The following is a 15,512-nucleotide window of genomic DNA, read 5'->3' on the forward strand; positions in this document are numbered from 1 at the left end:
ACCCCACTGTAGTACACCCCACTGTGTTCGTGTAGCACGCATGGATAAACGTACTATCCCAAGAACGACGGACCTCGACACCTCGAGAAGGAGGAAAGAGGAACAGCAGAGGGCCTGGACACCGGTTGAGACCAGGGAGAGGGGTGCTGAGGGCTGCACGACCAAGGCTGAAGAGCTCCTAGCCGCTGCCGCCGGCCTTCCTGAGGACACGTCTAACAAAAGGGGCTGCAAATCGGCCGCGCAAGTGTGGATGTCTTTATTGTCCCTCTGTGATCGGATGTGCGGCTCCGCCGCGTGGCTAGTGCTCTTCACATGCCTCCACGGGGTGCGTTTCCGGATCGCGTGATCTGCTTTGAACGAAGGGGGAGAGAGAGAGATAGAGAGAGAAGCTCTTACGATGTGGAACGTGTGCCGGCTACTCGCGTGCTGGATATAGACTAGATGTAGGATGCTTGTAAAGAGGATAGTAAATGTGATACGCATGAAGCGAGAATGCGGGTGTAGTAGTGATGGTGTTAGGGGTTTATAGGAGTATGGGTATATAGAGCGACCAACGGTGAAACTGAGGTACAAGAAGAGGAGATTAACTGGGTTCTGATCAGTGGATGACAGCATTCTTCGGAAGAGAATATTTTAAAGCTTGTGATTAGTATCTTTATTGCTCTTTGAGATTCTCATCTGAATTCCTATATGGAATGCTGTATGGGATACTGTATATCATACAATATACTTTTGGCCTAGAACTAATATTGAGAAAATAATTTTCCTTCTTTAACAATGTCGCTCAAAGTTCTTGATTTGATGCTCTTAATATTGAATTTTTGAATATTGAATGCTACCATATTCAGAAATTTTTGGGTATTGTTCCTAGAAACGTCAGGAATTAATTAAAAATTACTGTATAAATTTGTCTATGAATTTGTTAGATGTTAGGAAGGCACCATGACATATTAATCATATAACCACATCCTCAGTTAGATTACTCCTTAATGACAAAGTAGCAGAATAGAGATCTTTATGGAGATGTAAGTTCTATGAAAGAACAAGAGGGAAACGTTGCCATTTCTGGCTAATTCTAATTGAAGCAGCTTTTGTAACAAGCGGTTGATTCCCCAGCATTGTTTATTACTCTTAATGAGTTCTATCAGGGTACTTGTGCATACAGTTTCTTAGCATTGAACGGAACCTCTGCATACCCTGATCAGCTCAAGGTAGCTTATTGGTTTCAAGATGTGTACAATTGAGGCAATTCACTATACGCTTTGGAGTATCTTCCAATGAAAAAACGATCATCTGGCTGAATATTTAAGCACCGGTTAAGTGATTTTTATACTTAGCTCAATTTGATTTCCAAATTGGTCCAGTTTCCAAATAGAAAGTGCATTTGTGAAATAACCAACTCTATGGGGTTTTCTAATTATCAACTGGATACACAAGTAGGTTTTTAACGCTAGAAATGATTAGATGGGATAGAAATTCTAGAGACAATCTACATATTCATATATCAAAATTATGTTTAATTCCTAAAATACCATAATCAAAGACTTAATTACTAGCTATAGTATAAAAATATGAAGTCTACTTCAGAATCTCTACTTTTACCAATAATGTTTTAAAATATAGGGCGAAGGGGGCCAATCTGAATCAATTTACAATCTCATCATAAATTGCTATAGAATTCCCAAATTAGTCATGCAAAATTTAGCAACGAATTAAATCCGTGGTTCTGGAAACCGAATTAATAATAAGCCGTCTAATTTCGTCTGAACGAGGAGAAAAGGGAAAATTGAGGATGGTAGACCGATGTTTGCACGGGGTTGATTATTATCTCTCCCGGCCCTGGGTTGGCAGCAGTGAGTAGTGGTGAGTAGGCGCCTTTGCATCGGTGACCGACAAAGCGGTTTCTATTTTCGGCGGATCCTCTGAAGCGCGTGCATCTCTGATTGTCCGTAATTTCACAGGTAAAAGCCGGCTGGGAGAGAGAACGCTTGCAATTTTTACGAGCCTCTAATCAGCACACTGATTGAATCTCGCATGCAACCGCCACGAAGAAAATTCCCCTCCCATTTAGCCCGATTTGCTGTAGCTCTTAAGCTGATAGGGAAATCCCCCTGATACCTTTCGTGCACCAAACATTTTCATTTTCCATTATTATGTTTATCTTTAAAAATTCAATTTGTTATTTTCTTCCCCCTGTAATTTTTCTCTTAGTACTTCGAAACTTCCTTTGATTTCTTTCCAAGATTATTCGTAATGTTATTGAGGATCAATTAGGGAGACGCATGATTCTAGGTTTAAGACATGAATTAGAAATTTCCCTTCTGTTTATTGCAATAAATTTCTTTGTACTTTTCTATGTTTTTCATTTAAGATACTTTGAATATCTCTGCAGCGTCTCCATAACGAAGTCGGGAATCATGTATGATAAAAAATCCTTACAATAGCGCTACTCTTACATTATGTTCCAATTTAATAGTGCAGGTACATCGTGAAAAGTATTGCAAAGAAGTAATACTGATTATAATTTTATTTTGCCGATTTATGAAATTTTATGAATACCTATTAGCTTGCCCAAGCAATTAATAATACAAAATAGATTACGAAAGTGAAACTAATTATACATTAATTTTGATGCAGGAGGGCCGGGGGGAAGTGACAGACATCAGCGCAAGTCCTGGGAGGCAAGCACCTGCCAACCAGTTGCGCCCCAAGGAACCACCCCCCATGGTGATTCAGGGAGATTTCAGAAAGGTACTGACCTTCATGACATTTTTGCTCTCCAACAATCTATATACATGTACTAAAATTTTATCTTTTTTCTCCTGGTTATCCTACCTTCTTGTCAGTGAAAGAGATTAAAATCCTGGTTCCTTACAATGTCCCATAGGAAAAGCTAGATATCCTGCTGTTTTCCAGACCAAACATATCCTGATCCAAGGGGATGATTAGGTCTCCAAGGAGGCAATTGATAAACCCAATTACTTCAAAAATGAGAGTATACAGAGGAAAGCAACAGAAACAGGGAATCAGATTAGAGGAAACTATAAGGCCAATTTACCTTTTTCATGAAGCTGTTCAGAAATAACTCTAACAACAATATATATAACAATCTATAGCCATTATAAGAAGGAACAGGGAAAAATATATTAGTTGACGAATATTTTAAAAGAATAATTATTGGAATTGAGAAATATTTTCCTTGGAATATTAAAATTTATAATATTAATATCAAAAATTTTAGAAGTACAATACGAATATTTTTTGAGAATATTTTTTTAGAAATGGTTATTGGAACAGTTTCATGGAATATTTTTTATTGGAGTGCCTGTTCATGACATGCTGGTTGAAGTGGAAGGATCTGTCGTTGCAGGTGAGTGGAATCAGCACAGAGATCTTCAAACAGATCGAGACCGTCGAGAACGATCATGACGCCTCGACAGCAGCGGCCCTCGAAGCTGTCGAACGAAGGGGTGAGATGGTCGTCCGAGTCATCGAGCCACGACAGATGGGCAGACAGGCGTCCGAGGCGGCGAAAAAGTTCATTGCTATGCAGGTGCGACACCACACCAAATTTCCAATTGGATAAGAAAAATTAAACCTATTTCTTCATCTATGAAGACGAAACTTTAATTTCTTAACTAACAACATGACAATGAAAGAAGCTTCAAACTATAAAAATATTCCTTAAAGGCTATAATAATATAAAAGATCTTTGTAAAAAAGTTTAAACTTAAAAAATGATCTTCTAAGAAGTCGGAAGAGAATTTTCATTCCATATATATCTTCTTATCGCCATTTCGTCATCTAAAAAAAGCACGATATCGACCTTCGTCCCACGTACCTTCTTCTGAACATAAAAAATCCAATATTAAGACAGTAGTTTATTAGTTCATAACTTAGTTGCCACTATATAATGAGGCAATAAATTTAATCAACAAATTTTCCTGTTTTCTCCCATAATACTCTTGAAGTACTATTTATAAGAAATATTTTATTATTTCTATGGTGTTCTAGGATCCAAAGCACCCCATCCACTTTGTCGAGATAATCAAAAGGCCAGGCCAGACGCTGGGGTTGTACATACGGGAGGGCAATGGCGTCGACAGAAACGACGGTGTCTTTATCTCAAGGATAGCCCTGGAGACCGCAGTCTACAACAGCGGCTGCCTGAAGGTTAGAAAGCATCCTTTTCCTTGAATCCTTAATTGCAGTTCTAGTATAGTCAATTTGAGCTTGCCACTTACTGCAGTTATTCCTGTGGGAATGAAAATCATGAGACTCACTGATTTCTTCTCCGAAATATATATGAAGAGCTATCTGAAAAGAAGATTCACAAGACAATGAATAGAATAAATTGATTTCGTAGAAAGAAAAATTAATCTACTATTTGATAGCTTATATTTAACATAAATTTATAAGTCCTTTTCTTTTGGAATGTTCCTCGTATTTTATCTTCTATGTACAATGAAAAGATTCTTATTTTTTTAATCATAATTATTTCTAAATTTAGTAATATTTTATGTAAATAATTTATATAAAAATGTGTTTTATTTAGGTTGGGGATGAAATCCTAGCAGTGAATCTAGTCGATGTGACGCACATGAGCCTGGACGATGTCGTGATCATTATGTCGATACCCAGGAGGCTCGTCCTGGCGACTAGGCATGGCCAGCACCAGCCTGTCTCACATAGTCGTCAGGCCGAGCACAAACCGCCTCCGGTTGTGGTGATCAAGAGGGATCTAAACGAAGATGAGAGCGACCATGCAACAAGTAACCACGTCAGGTAATTATGTTTCAAAAATATTTTATAGTTAGAATTCTACTGGTACTTAAAAGTACATCTTCTGTGAAATTTCATATACATGTACATTTATGCTATAATAATTATAAAAAATAAACAATTCTAGATAGGAACTAAATATGGCTACCCAGAGAAGGAGATCTTTTCTTAATCCCAATATTAATCTCGCCTTTTTGTTACAGTTTTCGAAGTAATAATAATATTTGTTTGATTTCCGAGATAATTACAAGCCTGTTATTTCTCAAGTAATTAAATATAAAAAAAGTTTACGATGAAAGACTTATTTAGATATTTATCAAACTTTTGCTATTCACATCCTGGAAACTTTAATTATTAACCATATTGCTTTGACTAATCTATTGTAAGTTCCATTAGAATCTAATTAAAACTTCATTTGTTGATTGTAATCATAAGTTGATACAGTTTTTGTATTTTGATTCCAGGGATGGCAATCGTAGGCGTGGCGACGGTCGTGAGATGCTACCTTCCCGGTCTAGATTAGGTCTGTCGGGTCTAGGCTCCAGTCAAGACCTAGGTTCCAGCAACGGTGATCTATACTACAACTCCAGACCGGAGGGACACTGGTCGTATCAACCACCACCACCTCCTGTTATCACACATCAGCCAAAACCCTCTACGACGCAACACTTCCAGCCTTATGAACGTGGATATCCAAAAACTTTGGAGAGTTTAGCTGAAAAAGTAAGCCTGTGTAATGTTTTACTTACTCTTCGGGACTTTGACGCAGGTCGAGGTTTTATTAAATGAGAAACATTCGATTACATAAAGTTCAAGCAACAATTAAGATTGAGAAAATAAGAGAAAGTTCGAGCAACAATTAAGATTAAGAAAATAAGAGAAATTGATATTGATAAACTTTGCAAGGAAGATATAGGAAAGGGAGTTTAACCACCGTAAAAGTTCCGATATTGGAGAAGAATGCAAGATCTTGATGTATAATTTGGCGTTTTGTTATTAAATCTCCACCTGCGTTTGAATATAGATCACATAGATGTTCTAGACGATGTGGATCGAGCACCCTTTCATATACCTGTCTGCACCAAGTTGACACTTGTTTGCCCTTCTCTGTCTTCAATTGCGATAGCGATTCGAATAAGAAAGTGGTGAATTCGTGGCAATGACTCGAGACACTCCTGATAGTGATCAGTAATGCTGTGCACCGTCTTGATTTCAAACCCTTCTAATAAAACAGAATACCACGGGTTTCTTTTATTAAATTACTTGAAAGATTGTCTGAAATTGACTTAGAGAGTAGACGGTTCACAGCTCGATCGTGTTTCGACCACGTGTTTCACATGACTAATCGGTTCTATGAATGAATGCTACGTTGATATTAACCAGGATTTCACAAAGGTAAAGAAACCACTAACTCTTTCTTGATATCTAGACTTGTGTATGCAGCAATTCCCTGCACCGTGCATCACCTGGACAATGGATAAGTATTTATACTCTATATATCCATACTATTAGGAAGAAGAAGTAATGTAAAAGGTTTAATAATAGAAAATTAAACGAAAGCAATAAATACTTTTCAATGTCCAGGTGGAACAAAACAACTGTCGCTACTTATAACGTAATTCCACTTTTTGTTGCCTTGTAAGCTTTGCTCTGTATGTTCGTTCTTTCTTTTTCTTTCTTTCTGAGTATTGTCTCTTCTCGTGGCGATCCGTGGTCGTCATAGTCCATCATAGTGATATGTGGATTTCTATGTAAAGTGTATTATAATCTATATAGAGAGATCTATCAATCATGATGGCAATATCTAAATATATTTTCCTTTAATCACAATCGACTTCTTAATCTATCCATGTAGATAACGTAAATATCTTCTATTAAAAAATACAGATCGAGTGTTATACGAATAATCGATTGCGATATGAAAGGAAAATAAGAGAAAATTGTAAAAGAAGGAACATAAATTAATTAATTCGATTGAATTTAGGTACACTCCTTCTACACGGGGCCAGTTATGCCCTCAAATGGTGGTCGTCGAATGTCCACGGGCGCAGGGATGCAGTCGGTTGGCAGCAGATTGTCTAGTCAGACTCAGCCATCGCATTATGGTTATGGCCAACATTCTGGAAGTGGAAGAATCATGCCTAGAAGCGGTTCAGATCAACATTTACCTCGTGTTGATTACACAAGTATCAGCACTCCAGCTCGACATACTCTTCTTAGATCCAGCTTGAAGTCAGGTCCGCCACTTTCCACTAAAATCATTTACGCAACTGTTTTCCTAACTGTAGACTCATATTTTGTGACGTTTCTTTAACAGGAACATCTGCGTTGAGATATAACACCAGATATGGCACTCAGGGAGACAGTACGTCGACTACTCAGAGACAAGGTCAATTTGGTACTCTAACCAGGAGGCACCGACCATCGTTGGATTATGCTTCAGACACTGAAGCAACCTGTTCGAGTTCGCCCAAGTCGGCGTATTATTACTACAGGCATAATATGAACAATCCACCTCAGAGTAGCGCTGTCTCGCATCTTGCCACCCTATCAAGATCACAGATTGGTCAGAGTTCCTCAGGTAAGTTATTTCTTCTGCACCTTAACAAAGTTGGTTCCTCATGTGTGATCGAGAACAGACTTTAAAATCGAAGTTATGCTTTCTCTAGGCTTGAGATCGAATTCGTTGCCTCGTAGTGGCAGAACGTTGCCCCAGCAACCAGGTCTCAGGTCTGGACTTAGCACAGTAGCATCTGGACTAATAGATCAGGAAGATAGTGACGGAGCACTATCAGCGCCCGAACTACCTTCCATTAGACGCGATAGAGGTTAGTTTAAAATTCAAGTAGCGAGTCGATTCTAGTATTTTGAACATAAAATTGAGAACTCTATTGATTGGAATGTCAGGAAGAATACCGTCATCACCCAGTGTGTTCACATCAGATGAGTACCGAGCATGGCTGAGTCGAACGCCGAGTACCAGTGCATTGTACGAGCAGATTAGGGCCACTACGACTAGACCACCACGTTACACTTACAGCGCAGAGAACATCCACGCAGCTGTAAATCAAGTAAATAACTTTTACTTAAAAACTTTTAATTAAAAATTACATTCTTTTTTGATAAACTTTTTACGTCAGTTTCTAAATTTTGACTAATTTGTTTAAAATTTAGGGTGAATATGGAAGCTATGGGACGTACAGACCATTGTCCAGCACGTTGGATCGTTTGTCAACAAGATCAGCCTCTGCTCAGCAAGTGAATCTTGCCAACTTAAGAGCATCGACAGCGATCAGCTCGACGTGTCATCGTGGAACAGCGAACCCAAGACCGGCCTCGGTTGCATCCAGTGCTCGTACGTCCTTGACGAGTCAGAAACCGTCACTGAGCAGCTCCACTACCCAGAGGGCAACGTCGGTCAGAAGAATCAGGAACCTGCTGGACCTGGAATCCACCCGAAGCATACCTACCCCCACACCTACCAGAACTCAGGATCAAAGACTGCTAGATATTAATCCTGCAGGTGAGTATTAAAATCAATGTTGACCGTAAAAAGTTTAATTAAGGTTATAATGTCTTTTGTACAGAGTTCCTTAAGTATAAGATAGAAAAACCTCCGACTGTGGGAACTCCGAGCTCGACTAGCTCTCTTTTGAGCTCGCTCGGGGAAACCAGCAGCGGTGACCTGGCGGGTGGTGTTAGTGGACTACTTTGGGTCCATCTTCTGGCAGGTCGTGGCCTCCGTTCAACAACATCCTCCTCAGCTGCCACTACACCTTCCACACCATCAGGTCAGCCTAATTTAGGTACGTTCGGGAGTCTGCACATCCCCTAGACTATTTCTCCACTGCACAATCACTATTCACATTAACATAATATCTAGCAAAATTAAATTATTTCTATTTTATTCTATTTTCTTTATTTCAATTATTTTTAATTTAAATCTGTAGTGATTCCTACTACCTGACACTCTCGAATGTTAGAAAGTGTTTGATAGTACTATATACCGTCTTTAAGTCTCGAGCTATTCCTTTTACAGAAACCTTTAGGATCAAAGCTTGAGGGTTAAAGTTATCATATATAAATCTGAAAAATGGCGAAATATCTTTATTGTTTGGATAACATAACAGCTAGTTGCGGCTTGAGAGACCTTTACTGCGTGCTGGAGTGCGATAGGGTGCACAAGGCGAGGACAGTGATGCGAACTGGCGATTTAATGTTCGACTGGGACGAAACCTTCGAGCTGGACCTCGTTGGCAACCGGCAGTTAGACTTGCTGGTCTATTCCTGGGATCCACAGTACAGGCACAAGCTTTGTTACAAAGGATCTGTGCACCTGGCGACCCTTTTGAAAGAATCACCAGTTCACCAGCTAGCTGTCAAAGTTGAACCACGTGGCACAATTTATCTAAGACTGAGATATACGGATGCTCAGCAAACATTCCGAAGGAGAGGACTCCCAGTCATATCTCTGGCTACCAGAGTGGCGCCACTTTTCGGAGTTGACCTTGACACAGTGGTAAGTTCAAAATTTTGAAGTTACGATATATAAATTTGGAAAATGATGATGGTTCGGATTAGGTGAGTCGAGAGAGCAAGACTGGTGGAGTTCCTGGAGGTGTTTCTACCGCCCTAGCCATGGGTGTTCCAAATGTGCCCATAATTGTATGGCGTTGTGTCGAAGAAGTTGAAAGAAGAGGTCTTGACATCATTGGTAAGATATGTTTTTACCATTTACAAAGTTCAATTTCTATATCGTTGAGTTTGGACAATTTGTCAATGAAAACTTGGGGGCTTAGGTCTATACAGGCTCTGTGGTTCAGCTACCAAAAAAAGGATACTTAGGGAGGCTTTTGAAAGGAATGCTCGTTCAGTGAACCTGTCGCCTGACAATGTACCGGATATCAACGTGATTACTGGTAAGTTTCCTTTAATAATTATTTCTAATATTAATAACAGTAATAATGTAGGAGATAGACTTTAATTGTAATGGTGATTTATAATTATTGTTTAGGTGTACTGAAGGATTACTTGCGAGAACTTCCAGAACCACTCTTCACGAGGTGCCTGTATCAGATGATGGTCGATGCATTGGCCGTCTGTCTACCGGATGATCCACAAGGCAACGCAAAACTTATGTTCAGTATACTTGACTGTTTACCAAAAGTGAACAGGGTAAGTATCTAATCTCAAACTTCCCATTCATATACCTAGAAAAAATAATAATTAATTGTTCCTTCAACAGTGTACGTTAATCTACTTGCTGGATCATCTGGCAATGGTAGTATCACAGTGTAATAAGATGTCACCAGCAAGTTTGGCAGTCTGTTTCGGACCAGTTTTAATGCTACATTCTGAAGAGAACGGACCGCCTTTGGATTTCCAACAACCAATAGCAGTTCTCAAGTATCTTCTTGAAATTTGGCCTGTTAAGTCAGGTAATGTCGTCATTCCTAACAATTGACTTTCGTAATCCCAATTCACTATTAATATATGACTCAAAGTAGCTTGTAATATTAGAATTAGACTGCAGATGTTTATATATTTATGAGAAATTTAAAATACGAAATCTCCAAAGTATAACTGAAAAACTATAAAGCTACTACAAATATAAAAATGTTCATTATAGTCATCTGCAGTCTATATTATATCTGCAACTTATTAAACATTTCCGAAGCTTTATCGTCGAATTCGCGTACGAAAATTAAAGTCGTAGTTTAAATTTACTGAATCGAAAAAATAAGAGCCGAATAATCAGTCGCTCATTTCACAGACAGTTCGGAAGATTTCTTCAGTCGCTTCGGCGCTTCCTCGAGTTACGCCAACAGTCGAGCACAACAGCAGTCAACAGCAACTGCAACACCAGCAGCAGGCTCAGCAACAGGTGCAACAGCAACTGCAGGGAACATTGGGACGCACAGGGCTGCCCTGGCAGCCTCAACACTCACTTCATCAACAGCCCCCAACTACGGCAGCACCCGCAGCCCTCGCGCCCTCCACTCGTCCTCCACCACCGGTCAAGCCTCGCCAGGTCAGTGTTCTATTTAGAACTCTCGATTTATCTCAACAACGTTCATTTCAATCTTTTGCCTCTCTTACCGTCGCTTCCTCTGTCTGTGCACTTGCTCCACTGCTATTGATGTCTAAATATCTCAGAAAGCACCTTAAAAGTACAGATCCTCTTGGTCCACTTCTCAAGCAACAGTTTGAAGTTTTTGTGTCGCATAAATTAATGCATTGTTATAATAAATTGTAATAAATTGCGTTATCTAGAGAATTTTTGCAATTAACTTATTCTCCAGATAAGTGATCAGCTATGGATCACTTATAGAAGTGATCCTTTAATATGACAGTTGAAAAAGGGAACAATCTTCTAAATTAAAGTTATAGGTCTTATAAAAGTAAGCAATGAATCCACAAAGTGTTGTGAAACACCAAGAGCCTAAGTTATGTTATGACAATTGGAATTTTTAAAATATTTAGGGGGTAAGAGAAACATATTTAATTCCAAGATCAAATAAAATAAGAATTTTGTTTAAATGGGATTGATTGACAGTATTAAATTTTTTAATTACTTTCATGTAAAAGATAAGAAACATGTCTTATCATCTGCTTCACCTTATATTCTTCAAATGTGATCACTTTAAATGAAGACTACTGTAAGTACTGTAATGTGTTTATTTTCGTTTAATTTGTAATTAACAAAGTAAAAGTACAGAGGATGGGCGGAAGAAGGTTAAAGAAATAATAAATTAGAGCTTTCCTGGTCCAAGATTCTTCGCCATTTTCTTATATACATATTAATTAAAAATATCATGACCACGTGAAATGGAAGAAAGACCAGGAAAGTTGAACGAAACGCTTCAAGAAAAAAGAAAAGAAAAGAATTGAACAAGAGTCTCGTCTCGCTCTCTGCTTTTCTATCCGTGTCCCACATATGTGCATTATCTGAAGCGTGTTGTGAACAGCATGGTAGGCAAAGTAAAGACTCTGTTCTCTCCCTTTATTTTCGCTTCGCAAAAACAAGCCCTGTCGCGCTTTTATGATCACGAATCATGTATTCGCCACTCAATGAGACAAGTTCGTTCCATTCATTTATTCACATATTTTCATTCATATACGTTCTTTCATTCATTTACATCGTGTCGGTTTCAGGTTAACTCTCGAGGATCGTCGGCCATTGCAAATTGTTCGCCCTGAAGGCTATGTTTTCTTAGCATGATCAAAACGAAGGTGTATAGACGAAAAAATATAAAGAAAAGAGGTTATAATGGGTGGCAAACAGTTTGCAAAACAATCACGTCGCGATGCGTCCGTGTAAATATGATACCACAATTACCAAAAACGCCTCCGTGCATGTCTCGATGTCACTTCTGTACATTTACTTGGGTGTTCTACTGGTCGAGCGGGTCGGTTATGATTTTTCCGTTTCTCTTTACGCAAGTCTCTCGACGTCTTTCCATTATAGTGACGATTTACGTTGTCTTCTTTATCTTTTTTCGTTTGGGCACGTATTCTTCAGAGCAAACGCAAATTGCCGGCTCTACCAAACCGCTGACAGCACAGAGACGCCGCTTCTTGCACAGGTATTATCGTTATTATCGTTTTCATTCGCGTTTTTTACATCAGCCTTTAGTTATCGTTCTATCACATGCATGGCCAGATTATCAAAAAAATATATATATATATATTAAAGAATCAAGTAATCAGTCATCCATTAGCTTTCATCAGTTTCACAGAGTCGTTTCGAACAACAGCTATGACTACAATGTGTATATCAAAGACTCTGATGTACATGAAAATATATACATACTTTTAGTTGGTTGCAAAGATTAGGAATATCCAATGTCTGAAAACTCATGGAAAATCAAAAGTTATTTGATATGAATATTTATAAATGATAGAATTGTTCTCCCTTAAAAACTATCACATTCAAAATGTTTATACAGTTTGTGGAGTGACTATTCTTGATCAAGATCTTAATGTGAAGAATACTTTGACAGTGCGTCTGTTTTTGATCAATGTAAAAATGTTAATTCACAAAGTGTCTAGTAGTCTTTCAACATAGTATCATCTCTCATGATATATATTTATGCTTAATTAAGAGACAAAGTGGAGAAAGAGTATAGGAAAAATGATCCCTCTTGGGAATCATTTTAATTAAGGAACCACTCAATCTCTGAAAACTATTTAGCAACTGATAGTTTGAGGGATCATTAGTGCTCCAAGCATGCATTAATTGCACCTTGAGTGTTGCTTCTTGAATCCGGTTTGACATTACATTGTAAGTCATAAACTTGATTAAATTCAATACTTCTTTTTTAATTTAAAATATTTTAAACTGGAATCAAGAACAAAATATCCTTTCAATTCCCAAAAATTCTTATCCAATGGACATCCTTTCAATTGTGAAATACACATCAGATACATAGAATATAGTAACCAAGATGAGGCATCTAGGTTTCGATACTTTCAATTTTTCTATACATATTACACACACAACTCAAATCACAGATGTCTCATTCTACATAGCTGAACACATTTATTTCCATACATCCTAGGATCATATCTCATTCATCAAAAACAAATCACTAGAAGTCATTTTTATTATGAGAGTGACTTATGCTTCAACAATCCTTCAGCAGAACCTTCACAATAGAAATACAAAATTCATTTTGCACACAGCCACAGCCACAAGTTCTTTAACCCTTGTGCAACAATTTGAACAAACATATGTCTATTCAATTCAAAATTCAAACCTAGAAAATCAGTCCTGGAACCTCAAAAAATCACCACATATAGAGTGCGAAGGGTTAATATTTATCAAACACAAGCACGCAAAAAGAGTCCAAGGATTGCGTGATTAATGGAAAACGACGCTGGTGATACGGCGTCTCTGTTCATATAGGTGATAGTCTCGTCTCCCGGTTCACCTAGCAGCGAGGAGTCGGAAGCCTCGCCGGAACCGATTAACAAAAGCCTCCTGGGCGGCCTGGGACTCGAAAAGAACAACGAAGAGGCCACAGCGAACTCGACTGGTCCTGGAACAGAACAGATTACGCCGACTAGCAGCGTCGACACCGAGGAGGGAAATACACCACATCCTGAAGAGGGTGAGAAGGGCGTCGAGGGTGATGCAGAGGCCAGCGATGACGATCGACATTAGCACGTACCCAATACGCATTAGAGTCTCGTGAAATATGAGGATTTAATCGGGGATGTGCGCCCTGGATAGCTTCGACGTCTTGGTTTTACCGATAGTTTGGAGAATCTTGCGTTTCTTCTTTTTTTTTTTTTAAGAAGATGAGATTACTAAGGAACAGTGTTGGGCATGGAATAACGAATACATTGAAAGGTTAAGATTTGTTCAACTAGAAAATCACCTGGATTATCTAGTTGTCAGTTGTTAATTGTTAAAATAGACTGTAAACAGGCTTAAAGTCTGCCTACAGTTTCTCTAAATTTATTTATTATCTAAAGAAAGTTTGGATAGGTTTGAATCTTGCCCAATACTGACGCATGCGTATTAAGAGACTGAAAATGAAACTTGTAATAGAAATATAATGGATTTTGAAGTCTGTTGGAACAGGATTGAAAGGGTTTTGTTGCTCACAAGTGTGTTTGTTTGAAATTGTTTAAAAAAAAGAGACAGAGGTTATATTCTTAAGATACAGCTTATCATTCAGAATTGTATGAAATGATAAACAAACATGTTAAGAGTTTCTGTTTCATTTTAATCAAAGATTCTCATGATGTGTTGATGAAAGCTGAAAAAAAGAAGATATACCTTCTACTTCTGATTTCTCAAAGATATTTAACGCGTTGACTGCTTTAATTTAGGTATCTAACTACAACACTTGTATCGTGAAACGATTTTTCAATCTTTAATAGGTACCAGTTGCTGGTAGAGCAGCAAAGAAGCGAAAACCAAAGACTTGAGTCTTAATCGATGCTGTATTACCTAGTGAAATAATTTTTCCTTGAATGTTATTATTGTTGGCTGTGTTAGGAAAATGGTTTTCTTCGTTGTGTAACGTTGTGTTTTGAAATATTTATAGATGTTTTCTGCGGCAGTCAGCGCGTCAAATCGCACATATATCCCTCTGAGAATATTATGTTTGAAGAACGTATAATTTATACAATGAACGAGGCTGAATATTTGTCGCCAGACGCACAATATAAGCGATCATTGTTTCCGAGACGAAATGACGCGCATAATGGGACCACTGCGAATATTCGTTAAAGAAAATATCTTCGCGAAAAAACGAGATTCAACGCTGAAATTGATGATCTGACGACTGACTGAAAGCCTTCTGCAAGTTTTATAATACGACTAAACAAAACCTAAACCAAAGAAAAAGAACTAATCGAAAGTTATTCTAATATTTAGAAGAAGATTTTACTCTTTAGCTGCGATATATATTATGATTTCACAATGACCAAAGACTGTAACAGGTTCCTAGTTTGAAACTTCTTGCACAAAATTTGACTCCTAGATAATTTTGATCTCGTTCAACCAATGAAATAAGTCGCCATATGCAAGAGGAAATAATTCTCTCTTCCGCAGCTGAAGAGTCAATATTGTAAGGTTTTTGAACTTTTCTTCGAGCACAAATGCCAGAAAGATTATCAACCAGCTGAACTTTTTTTCTATTCTATCTTGAGATCAGTCAAAGCTTCTTTCAAAAACCCAACGGTTGATCAAGCAAAAATGGAGCCAGTAGACAAAA

At 38.2% G+C, this 15,512-nt stretch overlaps 1 protein-coding gene across 11 annotated transcripts in view; it reads left to right on the plus strand.

The window, feature by feature from the left end:
- Positions 1 to 14,562, plus strand: part of LOC132914692 (rho GTPase-activating protein 100F) — a 61,572-nt gene extending 47,010 nt beyond the window's left edge. Inside the window, exons 1-21 of one of the 11 annotated variants that reach the window (XM_060974009.1) lie at positions 26 to 325; positions 2,638 to 2,751; positions 3,371 to 3,553; positions 4,015 to 4,173; positions 4,556 to 4,785; positions 5,247 to 5,505; positions 6,166 to 6,177; positions 6,767 to 7,019; positions 7,100 to 7,363; positions 7,452 to 7,610; positions 7,690 to 7,853; positions 7,957 to 8,305; positions 8,370 to 8,588; positions 8,913 to 9,301; positions 9,364 to 9,496; positions 9,582 to 9,701; positions 9,797 to 9,957; positions 10,028 to 10,220; positions 10,556 to 10,813; positions 12,305 to 12,368; positions 13,691 to 13,824. In XM_060974009.1, coding sequence (XP_060829992.1) covers positions 41 to 325; positions 2,638 to 2,751; positions 3,371 to 3,553; positions 4,015 to 4,173; positions 4,556 to 4,785; positions 5,247 to 5,505; positions 6,166 to 6,177; positions 6,767 to 7,019; positions 7,100 to 7,363; positions 7,452 to 7,610; positions 7,690 to 7,853; positions 7,957 to 8,305; positions 8,370 to 8,588; positions 8,913 to 9,301; positions 9,364 to 9,496; positions 9,582 to 9,701; positions 9,797 to 9,957; positions 10,028 to 10,220; positions 10,556 to 10,813; positions 12,305 to 12,368; positions 13,691 to 13,694 — 3,972 coding nt within the window. In that variant the 5' untranslated portion in view covers positions 26 to 40 and the 3' untranslated portion in view covers positions 13,695 to 13,824. Of the gene's footprint in view, positions 1 to 25; positions 326 to 2,637; positions 2,752 to 3,370; positions 3,554 to 4,014; positions 4,174 to 4,555; positions 4,786 to 5,246; positions 5,506 to 6,165; positions 6,178 to 6,766; positions 7,020 to 7,099; positions 7,364 to 7,451; positions 7,611 to 7,689; positions 7,854 to 7,956; positions 8,306 to 8,369; positions 8,589 to 8,912; positions 9,302 to 9,363; positions 9,497 to 9,581; positions 9,702 to 9,796; positions 9,958 to 10,027; positions 10,221 to 10,555; positions 10,814 to 11,937; positions 11,998 to 12,304; positions 12,369 to 13,690 lie in introns of those variants that run through there. The other 10 variants (XM_060974011.1, XM_060974003.1, XM_060974005.1 and 7 more) reach the window with 10 other exon arrangements.
- The last annotated feature ends 950 nt before the right edge of the window (positions 14,563 to 15,512 follow it).

Source organism: Bombus pascuorum, chromosome 15 (genome assembly GCF_905332965.1).
Source record: "Bombus pascuorum chromosome 15, iyBomPasc1.1, whole genome shotgun sequence".
NCBI classification, from domain to species: domain Eukaryota; kingdom Metazoa; phylum Arthropoda; class Insecta; order Hymenoptera; family Apidae; genus Bombus; species Bombus pascuorum.